At 37.4% G+C, this 26229-nt stretch overlaps 1 protein-coding gene across 3 annotated transcripts; it reads left to right on the forward strand.

Moving 5' to 3' along the window:
- Positions 1 to 211: 211 nt before the first annotated feature.
- DIRAS2 (DIRAS family GTPase 2) lies at positions 212 to 15718 on the forward strand. Of its 3 annotated transcripts, XM_018086197.1 has the most exons (3): positions 212 to 402; positions 5006 to 5080; positions 12464 to 15718. In XM_018086197.1, the coding sequence occupies exon 3, from the start codon at positions 12505 to 12507 to the stop codon at positions 13102 to 13104; it is 600 nt and encodes a 199-aa protein (XP_017941686.1). In that variant the 5' UTR covers positions 212 to 402; positions 5006 to 5080; positions 12464 to 12504; the 3' UTR covers positions 13105 to 15718. The 3 variants fall into 3 exon arrangements, with proteins under 3 accessions (XP_017941686.1, XP_017941685.1, XP_017941687.1); XM_018086196.1 differs by lacking the exon at positions 5006 to 5080; XM_018086198.1 differs by lacking the exons at positions 212 to 402; positions 5006 to 5080 and adding an exon at positions 1640 to 1699.
- The last annotated feature ends 10511 nt before the right edge of the window (positions 15719 to 26229 follow it).

Consider the following 26229-nt stretch of genomic DNA (forward strand, 5'->3'; position numbering starts at 1 on the left):
AGCCAGTATGCATATGTACCTTATATATAAATATATATTCCACAATTATTCAGTAGGTGGCAGTTAAAAGCCTCGATGAGCTTTGCCGTCGCCATTTAGGCAGTAGCACTAGCAGGGGCTGGAGTCAGTCCGTCCCTAAAAGCAGAGAGGCTGCGATCGAGCCAACGAGAGCATTATCCACAACCCAGGTACCGGGGAGAGAGTGGAGAGGAGCAGAGCCGCGGGAGGAGAGGGCAGGCAGCAGCCAACACAGGGTACAAGGGGACGTCACAGGCTGCAGCCCCCCTTGATTAAGGCAGGGGCTCCTTTCTGGTGGAAGAAACCCAGGGCAGAGAGGGAGAAGAGCTGGTGCAATGACAGGCAGAAACTGAAGAGCATTTGAAGCTTTCTGCTCCCACACAGGTAATTTATTTTTTTTCCACTGTCTTTCTGTTGTCACCTCGTACAAATAAGCACAACTTTGCACTGAGGGTAGAGGTCTTCATTTCCTTCGGCCAAAATCCACAGTGCTCACTCAGGCAAAATTTCCTCTGAAGTCGATGGAGTTTCGTGTGAGTTATGACTGCAAGATTTGATCTAAGCTTCTATCTTACATAGAGAACATGGCATGCTGCAAACTGGGGCTGGCAAGGAAACCAGAAGCTGGTCATACACATAATGACCAGTTAACAATATCATTTTCCTTGTGCTGGGATGCTAGTAATGACTTCACAACCTTGTTTTTCCAACTGTCTTTCATGAAACTCGATGTGCTGAATTTTGCCCTAGTTTACAGCACTGCCACTGCAGTGGTTTAAGGAGAGGTTAATGTTTATTTATTTTTTTTTAATGAAAGCTACATTTTAACTGATGGAAGAATACAAAAATGTAGAGTCTGCATGAAACAACACTGGGTGTTTCTTTCTTTGAGAGAGATACAACTTTGCAGCATTCCACTGTCAGGCGGGAAATATTTTATTTATTCGGTAGATCATGTCTCTCACAATTGAATGAAAGATAATAAATCATGAAAGACCATTCTGAAGTGCCTGAGAGTGACTGAATTCAGATTTGACAACACTTTCTCTCTCGCTGTCTTCCCCATGAAATGTGGAATGCTCTGTATGCTGCACCACAGCCACAGAAGGCTGAGCCCGGAACGGAACAACAAGACTGGATGTGTTTTAATTTTAAGGCGTTTTCTGAATGTTCTGTTTTCATGAGTACCTGGATATAAGTGAACACGTATATGCCTGCTTATACATGCACACACATACAGCTGTGTAAGGTGTGCACCCCCACACCTTTTTATGTAAATGAAGCTGATGAAAATGATTGCTGTTATATGTTTGCCAGGCTTTACATTTTACTGTCTAGAATGTTTGCAGGATCTCACCATTTTTAATTCTGGTTCAGAGGGCTGTTTTGGCTTCCCCCTTCCTCCCTCCCCTTTTTAGTTTTCTGACTCAGAAAAGCTCAGGGAGCTGCTCCCTGGGGTTCCTCTGTCCTTACTGAATGCAGTAGTGCCCAGTTCACACAGAATGGGATCCATGCCATTGTTCAGGGACTAAGAAAGCTGATGTTCCTCCAGGTTTCATGCTCTCTCCCTCACATCACACACCACGTTTCTGAGTCTCTTGCATGAAGAATTGCCCAGATATGGAACAAGTTCAAACACGCAGCTGCAAATCAGTCGTCCCGTGGACCTGGGAGAATGATGGTGATGTACAGCTTTTTATCCTTTGTCCCTTGGAAGAGAGAAGAATGAATGGGTATAAATGAGCTGTGAATACACTTAGGCTTAAAGGTTTCAAACCATTAGAGCAGCAAGGTTCTTAAATTACATTCTAGTTGAAGTAATAGAAAACACTCTAAATGCTTTTTGGTTGCAACTTGATGGAAGGGGTTATGTGAAATGGTTGCCTGCAGAGGCAAAGCACTGGATTTGATAATCCAGTAGGTCTCTTTCAGTACTAAATAGCATTCTTACTTTTCACTGGAAGTTGCCTGCATTGAAGAGTCAAGGTCTTTGGAAACACAGTTTTCCACATATCTCACGTCAGTCAGATGAAAGCATATTTATGCACTGTGCTGCCCTATTGTTTATACCAGCAGACTCATGAGCCCTGATGGTCCTCAGGCTGAATAATATCCCTTTCTCACAGTGCAGGGCTGAGCTCTTTGGAATTTAATTGGAGTTCAGAGGCATGGCTCCTTATGGCCAAGTGGTCAAGATTATATTAAGCGGCACTGCAGTCTCTGTAGTACCACTAAAATAGTGAACAATATGTAAACTGGTACTGCTGTTCCTGAAGTTACCAGCACTGTTTCCAGCTTCCTTTGAAGATCATCTGGCAAAGTTCTATAGGGATTTTCTCTTGTGCTAACCAACACACTCACCCTTGTAAAGATCCCACCATCATGTGTGAAAAAGCAAAAACTTACACTTTCACTGTATGTGTTATTGCCTCAAACTTAGTCTTTTTAATAAACATACAATAAACAATATTCTGGTTCAAAGATCTTCCTACAGAAAGACTGAATTGAATTCCGTATTCTCTTTTCCTCTAATTCTTTATTTTATAAATATGTGCTTTTCTTCCTTCTTTTTTTTTTTTAATGTTTTTGATTTATATACTACATTGAATTGCATTCAACTCACAGTGGACTCCAGTAACTGTTCTGTAATAATAAGCTGCATTCAGTTGTTCCATCTCCCACACTGTATGTGAGTGTTGGGTCATTTGTACATTTAAGCTGAAACAGTATTCACTGTGGGACATTTAGCCCCCCCATATGTGGGGCTGATTTCAAATGTTTGTTAATTTCCCCTTAATATTTTATGTTACTAGGATTAATAGAGCAATTATCAATATTATGTAATCACAATTTTATAAAACATGGATATTAGCAATATGAATTTCCCTTTAAAATGAAAAACTTCCATAAATGTTTCAGTAAAAAAAATATTCCTGGAAATGTTTTTCCATTTGGTATTTTTACTTTACACACAAGTAAAGGTTTCTAAGTATCAGTGAACAGATACTTTCACTGCATTCTTATTGTGGCATTAAAATGTGCACTAAATTGTCTCACTTTACTGCTGGAAAAGAAGTGAAGAAGACCCACTAAGTGACAATGCAACTGTACATATTAATTGAAACAGAACATGCTTTAATTTACCTTTTTGAATAAACAAGTATTGATTAGTTCTCAACCAAAAATATTGATGACTGTATAATTCTTGAAATGGGTATCAAAGGAAGACAAGCAAAATGTGAAAAAGGGTGTGTCAAATCTGTGACAAACGCACCTTTCAACTCACACTGAGGGCAGGACCACCTCCCCTCGAGCAAATAATTTTAATGTTGAATGTTAAGCTTCTGTATCCAAGATTAAAATCAGTCTCTCTGGCTATGCAGGACTGCAATATGCTATGGCAGTAAAATTCAGTCAGCATCACCCTGACTGCAGGCAATGAAACTGGTTTTAGTTGAATCTGAACAAGTTCCAATGAAGTTATGTCAGCCTTTCAGCATCCTCATTTAAAATATATACATATGAAAGCAAGCATATGAAAAGGGCAAATCCGTTCCTGGACTGCAGCTGTTTCCTTCCCAAAACGTCCAGTAATCCTGACTTAAAATTAATCTGAAGATAAGAAAAGAACACTTGTTCTTTTTTATTTATTTTTATTTAATTTTGTATTCTTCCCTGAAAATTTAAGCTGACAACTTTTATCTATTCTGAAAAAGTTAGTTATCTAATAGTCAAATGTTAGCTAAAATATTGCTGTTGGCCCAAATAAATAACATTACAATTTTCCTAATTTTTTCATGCAGACATGAAAATGCTGCCATGTGTTACTGAGTAATTGTTTTTTAACACTCAGAATATAATTTTTACAATTTTCTTTAATACTATAAGGAGAAGAAACATGAATTGAGACTAAACTACTTTAAGGGCTTAACCTACCTTTCTTGCTTCAGAACAAAAAGAATTGAAATTTGGGACGATGATGAATATCAGTATGAAATTTATTTTCTCTTTAAAAATAATAATAAAAAAAATCGAGAGGGAAAACTATTCAGTTTGTGAAAGTCCTGAGATGCAGATTTGCAAATAAATTATTAAAAAAACCCCAACTCTTTGGAGTAAAAAGAAAAAATAGGTACAACTTTCCCCCAAACCAGGTTACAATAAATTGCACATTATAGACAACAAATAGCTTCTTATGAACATTTAGAAACTCCTATCAGAAAACTGCTACTGCCATATAATACCCCAAAGTTATACTTTAACTTTTGGGTTTCGTAACTTTTTTAAGTATTGAGTGGAAGAACAGTCTTCTTACTAGTGTCTGAAAGCATATCAGCAATGGGACTGCATTATTTCATTACTTTTCAGGGATGTTTTGGGTCCGGAAATCCACTGCATTATCCTAATCACAACTTACTGCACAACAAAGGAGTTGCAAAAATGCTCCCAGTTTAACCTACGCTGTTTTGCTTGGGATATTGTTTGAGCTGTGTAAGAGCATCAGAACTGAGGGCTACAGTGAGAGCAACAAGGGCCACCAGTCTTCATATAGTTTCTTTTGCTGAATGAAGGGGTTTTTTCCATGTTAGTTTTCCATGAATATACTATTCTTCTGTGTAAATACACACTTTTATATGGAAATAGCTGGTTGCTTATGTTGGCATTTTTCTCTCTGAATGATTATGAATCTCACAGTGTATGGAATCACGCAAACCCTCCAGAGTAAAATGATTATTTGGAGAATGTTCTTTCTTGATTTGCCTTTTTTTTTGGTGCTTTGTACTTTTCTAAGTTTCTCCATCCAGGAAAACTTAAAAACCATACCTTTTTCCATAAGATGCAGAAATTATTTTGGCTAGTCTACATCTGGAGAAGCAGAATTTCACTACGACATGTGAAGTCATTGCTCAATGCCAAAACAGTGTTCTACTATTAAAAAATAGAGGGGCTGAAAGGTCAAACTGAGTCTCTTATTCTGCATTTATAGGAATGAAAAATTCCAATTTATAACCCTATTGCTCACAGTGGCAACCCACCTGTTGAAAGGCAAACATTCAACATTGTAAGTTGATCTTTCTCTCTTTACTTGGTTAAATCAAATCTATTGAAAATTGAGGAAAAACTACAGTATTTTGTTTAAGTTGGGAAGAAAACTACAAAAAAATCAGTCCCAAAGGGAGTTGAACACAGTGCTGTTATCTTGACATTTTTATTTCTCTGTGTCCATTCACAAATACCTAAATACACATGTACAAAGACTTCTGAGTTTCGATGATAAGCACTTTAAAGATTAAGACACTGGTTTACCAAAATGCTCAAAGAGATAAATAAAAGTAAGAATACCTCCATTCAAGTCAATGAAGTATCTAACATGCCTAAAACAAATCCTGAATTTAGACAGAAACTGTCATGAAATGCTCCATTTTTAATTTTAAGGTTAACCAATCCACTAAATAGGAAGAGACAACCAATAGGACCCCTGTGCATCCTGGATGCACTTAGTATATTATTTCCATTTCTGCATGAAAGTACGGGTTTTTTGGTGTGGTAAATGTGTCTAACTGTCCATCCTGGATAAATATAGCGTAATGTTTCTGTTACTGCATGAAAGTAAGGCTTTTTTTTTTGCATGGTAACTGTGTTCAACGATACTGAATCTTGTTTTATGGTAATGTTTCATTGGCACATACCTGTTACTCAAGGGTTAGTTCTGGAAGCTCTTAGACAGCAACAGAGAACAAAATTTCGGTGTACTCCTACTTGTAAACCTCTTTGTTAGTTCAGGTCCAACACCTTCTGCATTTTCTGCACAGGAACCCTCAGCCAAGAAGGGAATCAGCAGTTCCTTCTGCATTGTTCATTTTTCTGTGACAGCTTCACCTTCTTCGACAAGCAATGCCACTTTAGTTAAACGTGGTTTCAGAAACTGGTAAAGATTTTCTTACTGTGACAACTATTCATTCGGGATTTTTCATTTTAACAGGGGTTCCATTTGATGTAAGAATTTATAGGGATTCAAATGAAAAGCTGTTTTGAAAAGCTATTGTTTTGGGAATGAGATTTTCCGCGTTGGCGTGATGACAATATGACAGTTTGCTAAAGCAGAGCACAGCATCTGTGACTGCAGACCAATATACAGGCTGTATTCTACCTCCTTTACATACAAATAGTCTCCTTCCATAAATACAGAAAAACACTTGCAACAAATTAATTCTTAAAGACTCCTATTCTTGCTGTTTCTCTTCTGTGCTAGGCCAGGAGCATGAAGGAAACCTCTCAGAGAACCTCTCTGAAAGACTTTGTAAAGTTGGTATCTGATACTTAGCTTGAAACCTACACCATATTTATACTGTAACAAACATATTTATAAAGTTGTGAAAAACCTGTTCCAAAATGTAATAAATACTTTGGTAAAAATATATTAAAAAAAAAAAAAAAGAAAAAGAAAAAGAAAGGAAAAAAAGAGCAATTTTTATTTTTCTTCTTTTTTTTTCTTTTTTTTGGACACTTGAAAGCAAACACTGCTTAGTCCAAACTCCTCCAAAGCAGACACTTTTTTGACATTCTGGTCACCCAGAGCAGTTTCAGCTTTCTGCTCTGTCTCAGTCCAACCCAGTTTCTAAGTTATGATTTTTCTGTCCAAATTCAAACAGTTTCAACATTGTAGAAATCATAACTCTAAAATGGAAACTGTTTCAGTTTAAATAAATTGATTTTGTAGTCCGAATTTTTGCTTTCTACGAATACACTGAATAAGAAGAATGTCTGATTTTGTCTCTTACTTTGAGATGATCAAGTAAATATCATATAAGGACAGTGTGTCAGGTAGACTCAGCAGATTTATGACACACAGGTTTTTGGTTTTTTCCTCAGAAGATGCCATTTTCTCTGTAACTCAGTCTGGTTACCTTCTTTTTGGCAGATGATAAAGAATATTAAGCTATAAATGCATTTCTCTCCAGCTATGGTCGAGAACAAGATAAATTAAAAGCGCTACCACATTTATGCAGTGAAAAAAAATCATGATTTACACTAGCTGATCAAGAAGCAGACTTTCAAAGAACATTTTGTTCAACATGAGAATAAAAAAGCTCTTTCCATATGGACTAGAGCCTCATGTTGCAAGAAGGAGCCATTTTAACAGTTAACATTTGGTCTTCAAATGTGTCCAAATTTCCATTGACTTGAAAAGACCAAAGAAGCCAAGAAAAGAAAAAGAATGAAAAAGTCAATCTTGTATTCAAAGTTGAAGACACTGGAAGTAGGAAAGTCCCCATTCTTGAAGTCCATGTTCATTAGCAGATATAGTGAAAATACTCCCCACGGAATGCCTGCTTCTATACATAGAGTGCAACAAGCAAAACCTCCTTGCAGAGTTCTATTTCTATATTTTATAAAAATAATGTGAAATTTTTCACATTTGATATGCTGAAATGGACTTTAACCTTACAGACATGTTGAAATCCATCTTAATTATAGGTACATTCTTCATCTTGTACCTTGTATCTTTGTATAGTGGTGCCATCGCTGGATAGCCTGGAAAGACTGCTAATTTAAATTGAGGCAAGATTTTGAACTAAAAACATTGCTTGTCCTTTATTGAATTTTCATTATAATAATGACAATATAAACAGAGACGTCACCTTAGAGTTAAAACAAGCAGCCAAACAACCAGACAAAAAAACCAACAAAAACCACTGACTGACATGAGATGGTTTTACCTGAAGAAAAAGAGTTTTCAGGAAATTAATACCCAACATCTGAAAATTGCTGTATATCACACGAGACTGACATCTCAGTAGGACATCATAAAACCTCAATAACTGAATCAGTTAAGATGTAATCAAAGTCTCTGACTCCAGAAAGCAATGACGTTGTTTTATAAAATAAATGCTATGCTAAAAGATACCATCTAGTAAAAAAATAACAAATCTGTGACATTTCATGGTAGTCTAACAATGCAAACGTGATGAAAATCTTTTGCAACAAAACCCAAGACTGGAAACACTGGAGAGTGAGTGATATTTTTTTTGTACCTATTTTCAAGTATAACCTGAAGGAGTTCATGAACTGTGAGATTCTCATCTCATGTTACTCTAAGTGTAGTTATTCAGGTAGATTAGTTTTTGGAAGATATTTTTCAGTCATCCTATGCCTTTTGCCTCTTATTGTATATGTTATCCATAGCTTAAATGCAAACATAAGAGGCAAGTTATAAATACAATTGATAGAAGAATTAGAACAGAAAAAAAAAAAAAACAATTAAAAATAACTCTGGAGATCCAGTGGCTAAGTACAGGATCAGTAGCATCGATTTAGTAAATTCTAATACACCTACATGTAACTAGTCAGCCAAAGAACATGAAGAGTTTGAACTATAAAGAACATAAACTATAATGTGAAGTACTTTGTTTAAACATTTTGAATGCATATTTTTGTTACCACTATATAATAAAATAACTGATTTTATATTAAAATGACTCAGACCTTGAATCAGAGTTCTGTCAGAGCAGCCCTACAGTTCTTTCACCTGGCATGTCAGAAATAAATGGGGAAAGCATGCAGACCAACACAAAGGTCTGCAGTTGAGTTTGAACTGGAGGCAGAGGTTTGTCCCTGTAAATAGCCCATTAAGTTCACCTGCAGTAGCTGAACTGCAGCAGCTCGAGCCTTGTGCTAACAGAGCCTCTGCAGAAAACAGCTGTCAGCAGAGGTGCAGACTCTGATTTGCTGAACTTTGCAATAAGACAATTAAAAAATGAAGGATATCAATGTATGTTATAGAAAGTATTTTGCCTTTTCAAGTGAGGATAGTGTTGATAAACTGACACTTCAGAGGATGATAGTAAATTTCCACTGACGCAGGTTGTGAAACTAGCAAAAGCAGCAAATGAGGCTTTATTACAAATAAATCAGTTTTAATATTTAAAAAGCATTTTTATGTGCAGATTATGAAGCGGGTTTTCATAAGTATGAATCAGAAATGATCCTGTACATCTGAAAACCCAGATTTCTATCAAGTTAATTTTTCCGCACCTACACTGACAAGAATACAGAAAGCTGATGGAACAATATCATACTTTATTTTGTTCTGTTGTGTGCTTTCATGAACATATTTTAAGACAAAGAACATCAGCAAACTAAAGGGCAGTATGGAAAGAGTTAAACAATGAACACTTGTGTGCAGTCTCACCACAGACATACAGAATGATTTTCACTGCAGGAGACTCTCTGACCAGATCCACACAGAGAATACCAACAGATGATAAAAGGCATATATAGGGCATCCTTTCTCCTCAGTGCGATCAAAAAGCCATGCATGAGATTGTTTTTTGGGGTTTTTTTCCTCTCAGTTCCTGAGCAGGACAAGTATAAGTGGGAAAAAAAGTCATCCTGTCAGTAAGTCAGCAGTGTTTTCCAGAGAGGCTGTGGGAAATAAATGATGGAGATTTTCACACCTGGACAGGGCAGAACAACCTTCCCTGATCTCGTGGCTGACCCTGTTGGGACCACCAGGCTGGACCAGAAACCTCCTTAGGTCCCTTCCAGCTGGAATTATCCTTTGATACTATGGTAATTTCTAAAGACTGTCTGCAAAATCTCCCTAAGCAATAGGTCTACTCTTCTTACCCCTATAAAGTTTTCCAAATGTCTAATGGGAATCTCTTTTATGATGTAAGCCCATTAATGCTTCTTTTTTTCCACTACAGATAAACACTCTCCCTTTTTGCAATAACTTGCTATTTCAGGATCCCTTAGAAGTTTTTGTATGCTTAATTCTGTGCCATGAAGTGCCACATTTCAGTTTGTTCTATCTTTTGGGCTACCATATGTGTCAGATTTCTCTGAGATTTCTGACTATGCTCAAAGCATAAAGCATAATAAAGCAGGAGTACACTCAGCTAGCTTTTAAAATTTTATTTCTCTACTCTACATTTCACTGATTTTCACAGCAAAAATTTTCCTAGAGCATTTTTTCTCCTCGTCCCATAGTTCTTAGGCTGCATATTATATGAATGTGCAATGCTTAAGCTGCTTCTGAGGTGGAATACCCAGGTTTTCCTCTCTTGCCTTTTTGCTCACAAGAAATTATTAAACTATAATTCTTATGATAGCTCATGCTGTGCAGTCATCCACAACTGTATACTCTATGACTGCTCTGAATTTGCATGTTTGCAGCTCTTAGGTACAGTTTTATCCTCAGTGGAACAGCATTCTGCTAGCTTCCTCTTGTTCCTCCTCAATTTTTTCTAGCTACTTTGTTTGGTGGATTTGTGTCGGTTTTCTTTTTTTATTTTTCTCTTAACATCATGAGCTGCTCACCCATTTTCTTTGTTCCTCAGAGGGTTTTCCCTCTTCTATAAACACGAACACCAGTGTGTTTTCTGAGGCTACTTTCCCTTTCCATTCCTTGAATTCTGGTCCCAGAAAAACAATTTTCTTTAATGCTTCCGGAAAAACACACTTATTTATCTGTCTTTCCTGCATTTAAACAAGTCTCCCAGAGTGACAGTGACTGTAGCGTAGGAGAGATAGAAGGGGTGACGCTGCCTTCTGTGATGTGTTGTATGCACCTGAGAGCTTTCACTGAAGAACTGCTCTCTTCCTCATCTGTACCAATATTGTTTGGAGAATTTTTCTTCCATTTTTAGGCATCATCTGCCTGAAGCCAGGCTGGGTAGGCAGAGGTGTGACAGCTCTCCACTTTGCCTTGGGATCGGCAGGCCCTGTTGCAGTGGTTATTCTGCCTGTCCTACGGCAAATGAGGATGTACAACTCTTTCACACAACATGTTGTGCAAAGACAGATGTTTTCAGCTTACTCAGACATTAGAATTAGGACAGCATAGGATGCCCTGGACAAGAAGGATAACAAAATCAGGGTATGCTCCAACAACAAAATGAAGGCATTAGTGCAACATGGGTTGTCATAGCTTAAGTCGAAGTGGCACAAGCCAGCAACAGCATCAAAATGCAGAAGCAAAAATTTGGCCGTGAGGTTGCAACTGAGATAAGGTCATGGAGGGTCCACTAATGCCCATATCTCTAGGGCATCACTATTCTGCTGCTGCTAGACAGGTACAATCCCACCTAGCAATGCAATCGCTCCTTCTGGTGCATTGAAGAAATATCTTGAAGGCTTTCCTTCAAAGGAAAGAAATTCCTTTGGGTTGTTCTGGATTTACTGCTACCCAGGCAAAATTGCAACAGGCAGATTTAGTCACGTGGTGCCATTATGACACTTGGGTGAGGTTATCTTTTAAAACAGCTAATTTTCTTAAGAACAAATATAGATTCAGCAAGTTTTGCAGTTTGTCCTTCACGTACCTTTTATATATCTAAATCTGGTCTGAAAAGTAACAATATCCTAGATTCTCTTCAATTTTAGGGTTAATTTTTTAGTGTTTATTTACTCAAATCTCACTAAATATGAAAAAGACTTGTATGTGCTGTGTACCTAATGAGCTGCTGCTAATGGGAGAGCAAAATCATCTTCACATTTATATCAATGAATTCTAAAACAGCTACAGCGTGTAAACACCTGAAAACTTTACCATTTCTGTTATTTAACAATTATGCCAATATTTGTGGTCCTACTGTTTACAGATGGGTATTGTCAAGGGGAATTGACTTCAGAAATCACAAAATTTTGTGACCTTTGACATATGCACCTGTGAGCCTTTACAATACAAGCCACTAAAAATGTTGTGAATATAACTGCACAACCTCTCCAACAAGCGTTGCATGCATCATGTTAAATATCCTCTATTGCAAGATAAATATTAGAATGAAAAGGCAGACTGAATGTGAGCAATTTAAGTTTATCAAAATGTACTCTCTGATCTGAAATGCAAGTGGAAAAACACATTGAAGTGGGGCTCACATGGATTTAAAAACAAAGCATACTTGTGTTACTGATGAATAATCTGACAGTATGTCTTTGTTGTCACTCAAAAAGAGTTGTTCAGTTGTAGTGGAGATAAATTCTGCAACTACTGAAGATACAGCATATTCAGAATAATTGACTGTATGCACACGTACACCAACATATTTCAACTATGATTTAAGAAAACCTGTTTTAGAGACAGAAGAGTAATTCAACCTGTACAACTTGTTCAGGTCTTGGCCTTGTTGAAATTCCCAGATGCAATTTTTTATTTCTGCTGATATCAGTACAGTAGAAAGAATGCTGAAACTCATGATATTAATTTACAGTCAGCCATGAAGTGATGAAGAAGGTCTTTTGTTATCGCAAACCCTAAATTTACTCCTGAAAAAAAATAATTCTGTAACCCCCTGCAAATATTCTTAAATTACTAGAACTGGTATGCCATCAATTCTGTCACATTTTTTTTCTCTTATTGGGAAAGATATGACAACGTGCACTCTTCACATGTTGCCTGTATTAACATCTGTCTTCTTGCTTTTGTCATCTTCTTCCCTAGAATTTTTCCCCCCTAGCTGACCAAGTGGCACACAGGGAAACATGCCTGAGCAAAGCAACGACTACAGGGTAGTCGTGTTCGGAGCCGGCGGAGTGGGCAAGAGTTCCTTGGTTTTGAGGTTTGTGAAAGGCACTTTCAGGGAGAGCTACATCCCCACCATTGAAGACACCTATCGGCAGGTGATCAGCTGTGACAAGAGCATATGCACCTTGCAGATAACCGACACCACGGGGAGCCATCAATTTCCAGCCATGCAACGTCTGTCTATCTCTAAAGGACACGCCTTTATTTTGGTTTACTCAATCACTAGCCGGCAGTCCTTGGAGGAACTCAAGCCAATCTATGAACAAATATGTCAGATTAAAGGAGACATAGAAAGCATTCCAATAATGCTGGTGGGGAACAAGAACGACGAGAACCAAAACCGAGAGGTGGAGAGCAGCGAAGGAGAAGCCATGGCTAAGAAGTGGAAATGTGCCTTCATGGAGACTTCTGCCAAGACAAACCACAATGTGAAAGAGTTGTTCCAAGAGCTGCTCAACCTGGAGAAACGCAGGACTGTGAGCTTGCAAATTGATGGCAAAAAAAGCAAGCAGCAGAAAAGGAAGGAGAAGCTGAAAGGCAAATGCGTGGTGATGTGAAATTGCATTGTCAGAAGTCAGCTGTGAAGTCCCACCTGAGAACACACATGTAAAACCTATAGACACCAAACAACCATGCAAGATCCTATTTATTAGTATCTGTTCTGGAAGAAAGCTTCAGAACTTGAAAAAATTAGATACTGTGGTTGCTATGACAAAAATCAACAAATAAAAAAGCATGCACTCAGTGAAAATAAATCAGGAAGAAAAGGAAAGATGCCCCAGGATACCTAATTTTGTAATTTACAGAAAAGAAGAATTTTCATCATTCACACACATAATGTGAAAGATTTGGAAAGTCAACTTAATAATATTTTCATTTGCATATAACTGCAAGAGAAAGCACTGTATAATGTCAGAAGAAAATCAAAAAATAGTTGTGAAGAAACCTAGAACATACAAATGCATTCTGGGTGGCATTAATCATTTTCTTTAAGAATGCTGTAAACAAAAAATTCTGTGCCATTTTCACTACTGACTGGGGGAGAGTGTGCATAAGAGAGTCTTGGATCTGCCAAATAAATGAACTATTGCACAGCAAAAGGAAGTGTGGGTACAGCAGTTAAAAGGAACAGATATTATCTCTACCCTTCAGCATGATATTTCTTTCTGGTGGGATGCAGTATTTGAACTGAAGGTTGTGGAAAAGACAGTCCCTGCAAGAGAGGTGGAGATCATCTGCTTTTCTGGACTCACTGCTTCAAGAATGACCTGTTTCTGGCCCAAATACGTTTCAGAAGAACAGACATTTGCCCGCGGAGAATGTCAGATTGTATAAAAATGGTGTACATACACAAACAGAAAGCTTCCCCAGGGAGGACTGACTAGGGAGGCCCCTAAAAAGCCTCTATGGAAAGACTTGATTCAAATGCTGCTACTGGTTAAATGAACGCATGGTGTGATTAATGAATGAATGAAATGTCTTTTGAACTGGTGAACTGGTGGTACCCTTGGACAGGGGTCAATGCAGGATACAAAGTTTTTATTCAATTTATCAGATTAGAGGAGTGATACTTCTTTACATTACCATATTCCAATCAAAATGGGGTTATGTTTCTGCACTACTAGATCTACTGCCTTTATATTGTCTGAAGAGTTTTATATTTGCCATTTAAATTCATGATTTGAACTGCTGTGATTATTTATAGAACCAAATCCTATATCTGGAGTTAGGGCCCATTGGAGCCTCTAAGAGAAGATTTTCTGGGATAAGCACTACAGGATTTGGCATATTAAGGGTTGCAGTCAGTACTGTGTTACAATGCAATACAAAGTTCAGAATAGAAAAAGAAAATATTTAAAACACTCTATCAGGGGAAATTGCTGTTCTCAAAACCTTTGAAAGGGGAAAAATTGTACAAAATGTGAGCTTTCCTGGATGTCTCTCCAAAGCTTTTTTAAAAACTAATATGAATGACTGAAGTGTGAATCCTACTGATAACAAAGGCCATCTAACATAAAATAAGCACATGCAGTTTTTAAAGGACACATTAAAATTGCAGAAGTCACAATTTGCACCTTAGGAACTGCTTTGAACCAATAAAAAAGCCTACCATTTAGTAAATGTTTATGTCAAGAAACATGGGAAAATGAAGTCAAGCACTAATATTACTAGCATGCATGCTGTTGCATTATAAATACCTTCCAGGAGATGCTCAAATGCAGCAATTGCATTAAAAATTGCTACCTTGTTTCTCTCAGAGTTATTGCTTGCTTAACTTCCACCTTTCTAACAAATGTGCAGATATTTCACAAGTAGAGTGATAATATACATTTCCTTGGGGAAGAATTGCTATTAGCACTGTCTAGAGAGGAGCACAGCCTTTGTCAGTCACTCAGAAGGAATTCTGGCACCAGTAGAATCAAGTGTGAAGCTGCTACTTATTTCAGAAAGACTTTTTTTTGTGTGTATTTACTTCATTGCATTAGAAGAGAAAACTGTAAAGAGCATGGAAAAAAGTTAAGATTCTTCATTGGCAACAAATTCCTGGCTCTTACACAACACTCTTTCTCCATAAATCTCAAAGCACTTTGCAAGAAGGACAGCATCATTATCTTAACTTCTCAGGTGGTGAAAGTGAGGCATGAAGAGAGGAAGCAACTGCACATAGGTTGCCCAGTGGGCTAGTGGCAGACCCAGGAACAAAAGCAGATCTCCTCTGCCCCAGTTCAGTGCTCACTCTGTGTTTTGTCAGATTGTCTCTTCACATTCTTAAATAGTTTCTGAAACACATAAAGAAGCCTGGTTTGGCTTACACGGCCAGGTACATCTTTCTCGACTGTCTGTCAACAAATCAAACAGTATTTCCAGATCAGGGATGCAAAGCATTTAAAAGCACTATGTTTGGTAAGACTTTTATAAATGTTTATACATCGACGGTGTAAAAAAAAATTGCTGACGATACTCAACGTCACAGCATTTGATCCCATGGATGAAGCTGGGAAAAAAGCATGATCAACCTTAAGGAGGCATACAAAGATCAAAATTAGAGAGGTTGCCCACAGATGCTAACACACCAGTGCCAAAGGTCATCATGCATGGCACATGCCTTAGCAGCCAGCATGGAATAATGATAGAAAATCAAAGAGAAAAAAAAAAAAAAGGCTATATAAAGGACCTTTTAACATTATTTCTTTAGCTGGAGGAATAATTTACATACTAAAGTATCTTGCAGAAGTACAATATAGGGGATCTGAATTACTTAAAATGTACTGACTGCAAAGATATTACAGGCTGAAATTTGGCCCTGGACTTTTTTCTGAATGTGCCTCATAGCAAGAAAAGAGTAATTGTATGGTAAATATGGAAATAAAACTAGTAGCTGCCAATGTTAGGCTTGAGGACCATTTCCTTTAGTTTCCAGTTGATTCCTCACCTGCTACATTATAAGCCATGAAGTATTTCATGGACTTGCATGTATAAAAGCAAGGCCAGTACAGAAGCAATATTACTCAAGGACCACAGACTAAAAAGAGAAGATATTTTATACCCTTGCATTGCCATCCTAGTTTATACTATTAGATTTTACATACCTTGCATATGTGTGAGCTGGTTGAAAATGTTTGTTTTGCTATTACTTATAGAATTATTTTTTTTAATACAGAAAAAATATAAGGTAAATAAAGAAAATATACAGCTTTATTACATTTTGTGTTTTATTTGAGAATGTGGTATCAGTATAATAATCTCTTTAAAAAGTATATAAAGAATATTTAAAATATGTAAGGTCTGCAGTGAATTTTAGCGCCCAGAAAATATGATCTAGCCAAAATGAATCTTTAAAATGCATGATTTTTATATGTATATGTGAAATATTAAGTATATAGTTATCATGAAAATGTGTTGTTGCAATTTCATTAGCAATTGTTTTATTTGAAAACTGGATATGAAGTAATTTGTACCTACAAGTTTCCATGTGTGTGATGATGTTCTCAACATACAAAATAAAGTTTTAAATCTAAACATAAGTTTAGAAGTCTTGTTGATGTCTGCATTGTATTTGTTTCATAAGTATATTATATATTTTTAAAAATTGTAAAGGCAATTCTTTAATCTAAACAGGTTCTTACATGCTAGGTAGAGTCCCAGAGCCTTCAGCTATACATATCAGTCTTGAGTGAATTGGACCAGTATTACCTTATCCAATATTTACTCTTCCTTTATTATACTGTGGCAAATACCTACCTTTCAAAGCAATCTACCTTCAGGAAAAACTGCCCAAAAACGTTTATCAGTGGGTGTTCCTTTTGGCCAGCAAAAATCAAAATCATTTGGAAAACTAATCTATATCTCAATATTTACTTAAAAATAATGGCAGATAAAACTTTGTGCTTGTGAAAAAATGAAACTTGCTATATGGATCCTGCTATTGCTCCTAATTTCTATAAAATTCCTGATGTTTTTGCAAATTTACTACTACTGCATTTTATGTCACCACCTGTTGCAAAAAATGTCAAATATGATATTTTAACACTTCTTGCAATACAGAAGATGCAGTAGCAGCAGTTCAGCTAAACAATTATTTCTTCTTGTAAGAAATAATTCGTATTTGACTGAGGAAGGAATCAAAAAACAAGCTTGAATACTTATGCATGTTGATAGGCATTTGAACCAGGGATGAAATATTGAGTATTTATTACAGATTTCACCTCACTGCACATGGCAGTCCAAGAAGCACTTTATTTTTAGTAATAAACACCCCAGGAATCTTATTAATCCCTATTGTTTTTGTTTTTTTCTTTTGTTCTTCTAATGTGCCATCATTTACTATGCTTTGTCCTGGTTCTGTTACACCCTACTGTACAACAGTGGATGTGCCAATTCAGTGGCCTGAGTTTTGCACAATTCAGTCACTAATTGCTTTACAAATGTTTACGGTATCATATTCCACGGAAACACCAGAAGCATCACAAAATTTTGCCAGCCTTCAATTTTGTTTTGGTCGTTTGTTACTACTCTTGTTTCCCAGTGGAAAATATTTTCATTTTTAACGCGTCCTCTCATTCAAACTTGTGCGTACTTGTCACATTTAGTTCATCAGCATTTTAACTGGCATTCTCACCCACCTTCTGTGCACATTTTCTGATTAATCCACAAATTTATTTCATGCAGTCAAGTGTGTCTGAAGTCCAGCTCCACTAAAACTGCAAAGAGAGGGAGAGCTGAGCTTGAGTACCTTTGAAAGTACATACCTGGATGCTCTTCGCAAAGGACCCAGAATCTCTTCCAAATTAACCAGAGGAATAAAGGGTATAGAGAAAACGTTTAGCCTCTTTCATATAATTTATCTTGATCGAAGTACTACTTTTTATAATGAGTTATAGTGGTTCTACTGCAACATAATGAAACTGAAGGGCAAAAGAAGATTTGTTGTTCAGTCTGATGTATGTATGTCACACTCAGATGCCGAGAAGTGGCCCACAATGGATCCTACAAGAGCATCTCTAGTATCAGATTCTCAGATCAAAGTGCAGCCTGTGAGGGTGCTGTGAGTGGTGCACACCACAATCCACCCCAAAACTCGAGTCAGTGTCTGTGGGCCTCTACACCTGATGCTCTGAAAGCTGTGTATGACGGTGTCTGTCACATGGAAATTACCACAGTACTTTATTAATTTCAGTAGAGAAAACAGGAAATAAAGAAGCGTAAGAGGTGTTCTTTTAAGAGTCATATGGCAAATATCTTTATTTAATATGTAAGGTGAGAAAGATTATTCTACTTTAGCTTTCAGAGAGAAGGGAGGAGAGCACTGAGACGCTGTTTCACTTTAACATATGTCTGCTGTACAGCAGCTTTTGTCCAGAGCTGCTGTAAAGATCCTTTGCCTTTTGAATTTCCTTTTCTTCTTTGGTGGTTCAGTTCCTGCTGTTGTTCAGATTGGTCCTTTAAAAAGACTGTTGGCCTGTTTATTAATTTATAACCACATTACAAAGGCACTGTACGCTTAGGCATATGAATTTAATTCCAGATTTTTCCTAGCCAGCTGTCCCCTGCACAGTTGGGTCACTGTGATAAAGAGGTAGGAGAATTATAATTTGGGAGGGGAAGTAGGAGCACAGAAAATGGGAACATCAGAAGATTTTACATTTTACAGAACTCACTATTTCTCAAAAAATTGTGAGATCAGTGAGGACCCCTAAAAGTATTTTCCAAAAGAACAAGTCAATACTGATCACACTGAGCTGCACTAATACTGGCTGTTCTTACAGACATCACAGGGAGGTGACACAAGGTTGCCTCAAGTAAGCAGGTTGTATAAGGAGAGCAATTGCTACTCACTCGGTGATCTATTCAAATCTGTAACTCCTTATAAAAGTAACTTTACACTGGATAGCTGACCTGTATGACCATGTAGGGGAACACACTCACTAGCAACAGGGTTTTAGCTCTCCTATCCTTCCTTTTGCGCTAGTTTTGGCTGGAGTAGGGTTAATTTTCTTCACAGTGGCTAGTATGGGGCTGTGTTTTGGATGTGTGCTGAACACAGAGTTGCCAATATAAAGATGTTTCTGTTATTGCTGAGCAGGACTCGCACAGAACAAAGGCCTTTTCTGTTTCTCCTGCTTCGTGCTGGTGAGGGGGCTGGAGGTGCACCAGAAGCTGGGAGCAGACACAGCTGATGCCAGCTGGACCCTACCATACCACAAAGTGTCATGCTCAATATAAGAAGCTGGGTGATGAAGGAGGAAGGGGGGAAATTCAGAGTGATGGGGCTTTATTTTCCCAAGTGACCATCAGGGATGATGGGGCCGTGCCCTCCTGGCGGTGGTTGAACACACCCCTGCCCACGGGAAGCAGAGAATTAATTCCTTGTGTGGCTTTTCTTCTGTGTGCAGTTTTGCTTTGCCTGCTAACCTATCAATCTGTCTCTGTCAAGGCCACGGTTTTTTTCACCTGTACTTTTACAGTTCTCTCCCTGATCCCACTGGTGGGGGAGTGAGCAAGCAGCTGCTGTGGTGCCCACTTGTCTGCTGGGGATAAGCCACAAGATCTATTTAGTCCAGGCAGCTCTCTTTCCCTCTACATGGAGAGAGACAGATGTTCTCCTCAATGAGGTGAGATGACCTCTACAGGTATGAACAACAGGTCCTTTCCTTCTACAAACCTCACACTGGTCAAGCCTTGCCTTTTACAATGAATTAAAAAACTGACTGGAACAATGAAGCCCAGGACAGCAGCAAGGGAAATCAGGATACTTTTATAGAAACATGTCTGTAAGCATCCAAATAATAGCATATTTATATGTAGCTCTATGAAGTGCATGTTCATGTGCCAAAAATGGTGAAAGACTGTGTTAGAAGAGAGAGGCAGAATTACAGAAGTGGCTTTTCTTGGGATACTGAATGTGGAGAGAGGGTAAATGTGTTTAGTTTCAATGATAATATTTAAGAAGGATGAAACAAAGGAGGCAAAAAATCAGTTGCATATTCTTGGAATTACCCTAATAATAAATTCTATTAGGACACAGATCAATCACTCAGAGTAAGTAGCAGCCAATATGAACATTAAAAAAAAGGTTGGGGTAAATTTAAATTCTGTCCTTCTTTTTTGCTGGCTGTTATGATCCAGTTATTAAAATTATTAGAAAGATGCCTCTGCCTGAATTAAGGTGCAAACAAGGCCATATGCCAAAATCAGTGGTATTGATTTTATTTAACAGTAAATGTGAAGCAGAGAGAGAGAGAGATAGAAAGAAATAGGAAAAAGGAGGTGGTAGGGAAGAAAGAGAGTTTCTTTTCAAATTCAAATCTGAATCTAAGATTGGCTTTGTTCTGAAAGTTTGAGCTGCATTTCATGGTCTTTTGCTTACCTAGTGTGATAAAAGCTGGATGCCATTTTGCAAAGGCACAGTAAACCCACTATGGCAGAGGACAATTTTAATTTATTTATTACTTACTAGAAAACAGCTCCAAATAGTGTAGTAATAAAGTAACCGGAGTGGTCAGGGAGCAGCCACTCTGTTAAATTATTACCATGGAAAAAAAACCCCAAAACAAACAAAAATAGCCAGTCAGTTACGTAACAGCACATAAAGTGTGCTGCATCTCTCAGAAGTTACCATGGTCTAAACATTGCTGGGTCAATTAGGCTACACAGCACTGCTTTAAGCTGTTTACGGAACCTGGATTATTTAATTTAAAAAAAAAAATCAATGTTGTGTTGAAGTCAAGAAAATATATTATTCTGTGCTATACAGATGTAGAAAGACAATGCATTGTTAAGTGCAAGCTAGTAGTTAAAACTGTATTCTATTTATTGTGGTGATTTCATTAACCTGTTTTTCCTCAGAAGCTTGATATTAGTACTGTTCTACTGGGTCTTTTAATATGAGTTAGTTTAGGAAAAGAAACTTCCATATCAGGTCTATTTTCAGCAAGAGATTTTCAAAGTACTTTTAATGGTAATTAGAATTTGAAGTTCAACAGAAAAATTTAACAGTCACTTGTAGAGACAGTATTAGTCATTCTTTTCCCCCACAAATATGTTTTATGGTTTGAAATGTCACTAAAATGAGTATTTTAGAGCACAAGCTAGAAGTTTGAATAGGAACAGACTTAGCATGTGTTTTAACTTTCAAGTACATGGAAGTATGGGCAAGTTCAATTTTTTTCTGAATGCCAAAGGCCAAACTCATTCCTGGTTTTGTTTGTAATGAATTTGTCCCTATGTTGTCCAGTTTATTTTCAATAGCACCGTATTTGATGTGGTAACAATGGACCTGATGTGAGAACAAACTCAAGAGTTTTGCTTTCTATGGTAAAAATTGTTGATTTTTTTTCTGGTATAGGAAACTACCAAATCAAGAAAAAGTTAAACTTGTAAGCTACAAAGGGAAACTTTCAGGAAATGTTTTTCTTTTCCTTTCTCTAACTCAGACTTTTTTTTTTGATCTGTAGCAAAATGACCAATACCCTGGTGTTCAAATTCCTCTCATATACTGGAGCAACTTTTTTTTTTCTTGAAGATGCAGGAAACTTACAAAGCATCTGAAGTGAAAATTTAATTTCTCTATGTCTTTTTAATATTGTTTTATAGAATAACTGCCATTTTTTCAAAGCCTATCGTCTCTTCCAAACTTACAGCATTAGGTGAAAATCTGTTCCCACTGGACATGTCAGTACACTCCCTTGGTTGTCATGCTCTCATTTCAAAATCCTCTGGCGACAAAATTAAATAATTCACTCCTTCCAACTTCATTTTCTAAGCCCCTCAGCTGTTGACATGACTGCAGTTCTTCTGTGATGATGACACCACCAGAGAGGAACCCGTAGGAGACGCGGGGGAAATGTGGGAGGGACGTACTCCTGATCCTATGAGCTTGCTTGAGAAGAAATCTGCAGGACCTCCTCACTTCCTCTGAACTTGCATGTAGGTCACCTACACCAGGCTCCAGGACAGACCACTACACAAGCACAGGCCACTCTTGCTGAGCATACCACAAACTACTGCTTGCATCAGAGCCACTGTGACATGTGTTCCCCACCCCGGGCAGCCGATACCTCTCTTCACCCTACAGTCCATCAAACTCTATTACCACACTGCTGTTTTGGAGGCTATAGGCAGCCCCTCTTTCACAGGCATGCAGTAATGGGATTTATCACTGTGTGTAGCAGTGTAGACACTGACACAGAGGTTAGAAAAAGTATTTTTGGCTGCGGATAGCAAGTTTTGTTTGCTTTCTAAGGCATGGCATAAATTATGTATTTTCTGCAGGAGATTTTCTTTTTAAAAGCTTCGAAGATGAAAGGCTATGTTAAATGAAAGCTTTCTTGAGCAGCTATTTGAAGACAGCTTTCCTGTGGAAAAAAATTTTAAGTTCTCATCTCAGTCTTAAAAGGAACAATAACATAAACCTACTGACTTTTGTTTTCACTGACATGGCTGCTTTTGTACTGGGGGAAAGACTGAAATGATGAAAGGTCTTAATTGCATCATGGTGTGAGAAAGAAAGGAAGCAATTGAATAGTAGAAGTTACCTGCAGGAGATGACAGTGTCTCTTGATTTTGCTTTTAATCCACTGTTGGTGGGAAGAGACAGTATTCCATTGGCATCTTCGAATCGTAAAGAGAAAATGTTCAATCCTTGAAAGAATGTAGGGGGGACATAGAACAAGTTAAGTAAAGTAGGCTCTGGCTTAGATTTGCTCATTGGCTGGACATGTGCACTGAGTGACCAATAGCTCATCATAGATGATGACTGCCTATTTTAAAGTAAATAAGTAGATACCACTCCACTTCTCCTACCCTATGACTTTGTAGGATTAGAAGTAGAAATCCCCCAAATCAGTGGGAACACCTCAGCTTACCTGATTTTTGGAATACCATATTTCCAACTAACAAAAGTGGAACTTCCTAGATCTACTGGGAAGAACATTTCAGTGTTCTTTGACGTCCAGGCAGCTTTTAAAGTGCCACAATGAATAATCAATGATGAACAAAGACAATGAATGTTCTTTCTGAGAATAACAATGACCAATGACCTTCAGTGAAAACTATATACTGAACTTCTTCCCTTTATTTTTTTCTATTTCAATAATAAGATGATCAGATATAAGCAATTCTGTTGATATTGATGAACGAGATATGTTCAGCATGATATATCACTTTTTACATCAATCCTGTGCCATGTGCTTCAGGATAACCCTGCTGGAGCAGAGAGGTTGGAGCAGATGACCCACCGTGGTCCCTTCCAACCTCATCCACTCTGTGACCCTGTGATTCTGTGAAAGTGATTGTGATATATAAAAAAAAGAAGATCAGCAAAATAAAATCAATGCATTTCTAGGAAAAAGAAATTTAAAAAAAAAAAAAAAAAAGAAAAAGACTTCAACCAACTGGTGAAACCTCAAAGTGTAATCTCCAGTTTTGGTTCCAGATTAAGAAACATGCAGATCATTTGAAGAGATATGAAGAAGAACACTGGAAGCAACAGGGCATCTAGAAAGCCAGATCCATGCTGAACAGGTCAAAAAATGGTTTGGGCAACTACAGAATAGCCATATGGTAAGAGCCATAATAGGCTACAACTATGCTGCAAGTAAGTAAAAAAGATGACAAAAAGCTCTGTTGCACATCCGCTTCTGCAAATTTTTTAGTAGTCAGAGTAGGTACAAGCACCCAGAGGGAGTCTGAGTACAGACACTGACTGAGGGATCTGTATACTTTTACCCTCATTGCAGCTGGTGGGTGGATGAAAACACCCAGTAATGGGAGAGACACTCATAGCAGTGACATTGCTGACATGGCCCCTAGACACATTCTGAAAGTCCTCACCAGTCTGATTATTTGTGATCTATCCCAATACTGAGGACAGCTCATAGGCAGAGACAGAAAGGCAACTCTTACACTGTATTTTTAATGCTTGTTTTTCTTTCAAACTATGTGCATGGTTTTCAGTTTTTTGTCTTTTTGTTTTCCCCTCAAGTAAAGAGAAGACTGATTTTTCCTGGGAGATTCTCATAACAGCTCGTAATTGTTTTCCATCTTTCTTCACCCACCCCTATGGTTAAACATCACATGGGAAAATAATTCACAAAGGGTTGCTTTCTTCAGGCATTAGAGTTTCTGTGCTACTGTCACTGCATATATGGCAGAAAATCCTCATCATCTGTGATTTTAACGTGAGGTTTTGTGTTTTATCAGGTAAGATTAACATCTTAAATATTCCCTTTTTACTCATCCTGCTAAAAACATATGATCCAACAAGAAGAAAACCTCTGTATGCTACAGACACTGTACATAATCTTTATTGTGACCTATGCTCTCTTATCCCGGCACTTTTTATCTAAAAGTTGACAGGAAAACATATTGACCCTGTGATTAACTTAGCTAATTAGTGTATGGTGCTAATAACACCAAGGTCATGGGTTTGATCCCTTTTTGGGCCATCCATTCAAGAGCTGGACTCAGTGATCCTTGTGGGTCTCTTCCAACTCAGAATATTCTGTGATTCTGTGATATTCTAGAGAGGCAAAACATAAGTATTTTGACACTATAATATTAGGGTTAGTTTGTTCTTTTCTGTGAACTTCACTTTCAAAAGATACCAGGCTGTTATGACTGTTGAAATTTCAGTTCAGACTGATAATGGACTTTTTCTGGCATTTGGACACACTATAGTATAGGAGAAAAATCCCCACCTGGCAGTAGAAGTTGCCACACTGACAGCAGTGTGGGCAGGAAAAATCGTGTTTCACTGCATTTTTTATCCTTTAGTTCATCATTGCACAAAGAAGTGCCAGAGGACTACTTTCAGGGGTTTTTTGTTATCTTTTATTTTTCCAGATATGAGGAAAAATAGATGGGCTTTAGTCATTTTATGAATCACAAATGTTTTTTCCAGCAAAAATGATGGCAGATTTATCTTATGAGAAATCTGAAGCACGGTTGAATAAGAATCTTAGTACTCTATAAATTACTTTAATGCCATATGGACAATACGATTAGCGTAGCAAGCAATCTCAAATGGAGATTAATCATGAAAGATTCATTGAAAAAAAAAACCAACCCAGTAAAAACAACAAAATACCCTATCTGGAAAACTGATCATCTGTCAAGAGGGTTGATAACTGGGTGGCTTAGATTTTTGTGAAAGCATTTTTTTGTTCCCTACAATCTTTAAACATTCTTGGATAGGAAATTGTGTTTACAGGGAAGATTCAAAAGGAATTTGAGGACATTATTTTTTATTATTTTTATTTTTAATTCTGATATATTTCTGTTGACTGGGAAAATACAGATTTGGTTTAATTGGCTTGCTTTGCAATGGTTCTTTTTTCTCTCCTGCAAAGAAAAATTCTTGTTGGGTTGAAAAATCTAGGTTATGCACTATATGTGCCTTCCATGTTTCAATGAGCCCGGGCATTCAAACACATAATGTGGTATTTTGAGATATACACTACTCCACTTGAGACTGTACTAAACAGTGTAGCATATTAAAAAGTGTTGCAGATTAAAGACTGTCCATTTTGTGAATGGGCTTTTTTATTTTTTTTAGAAAAAGTTATAAAAACTAGAGTACATACATTTCTTATTTATTCCTCTTAAAATTTGTATTCTGTTGGCTATATTTAGTTACGCTTGGCTATGAAATATAATTACCTACACCTTTGAAAGTCAGTTTGCTATGGAAAAATACTGTGTCTATTAGAATGACAACTTTTTATATACACATTTAAATGTACAGTCTAAGACTTTAGAAAAAATTAGGAACTGTACCGTGGTTCCCTCAACATACATGAAACACAGGGAAACTGCTTTGTATTTTGCATAAGGTCTTATTAGTACTTAAAGAGGCAGAAGAGTATTAATTTCCAGGTTTTATTTAATTTATTTCTGAATTCTTTTCAGAAGACTTATAGTTGTTTTCCAGCATCTACACTGTTCTTCCGCCTATCTAAATGATAGATAGTCAGGTCATATTCTAAATTTGTACATAACTACAAAGCTGAGAAGATTTACTGAACTCGGAATCGGGAAGATGAATGTGCAGAACCTTCAGGTTCAAAGGTTCTTGCTTTCTTATTCACTGCTATATGAGTGCCTGAGAGAAAGGCAAATGTTTTTTTTCAAGTCTGGTAATAGTCAGACTTTGCTGAAATAGCTACTGCTTGAAATGTCACCTT

Source organism: Manacus vitellinus, unplaced genomic scaffold (assembly GCF_001715985.3).
Source record: "Manacus vitellinus isolate BGI_N305 unplaced genomic scaffold, ASM171598v3 scaffold_9_pilon, whole genome shotgun sequence".
NCBI classification, from domain to species: Eukaryota; Metazoa; Chordata; class Aves; order Passeriformes; family Pipridae; genus Manacus; species Manacus vitellinus.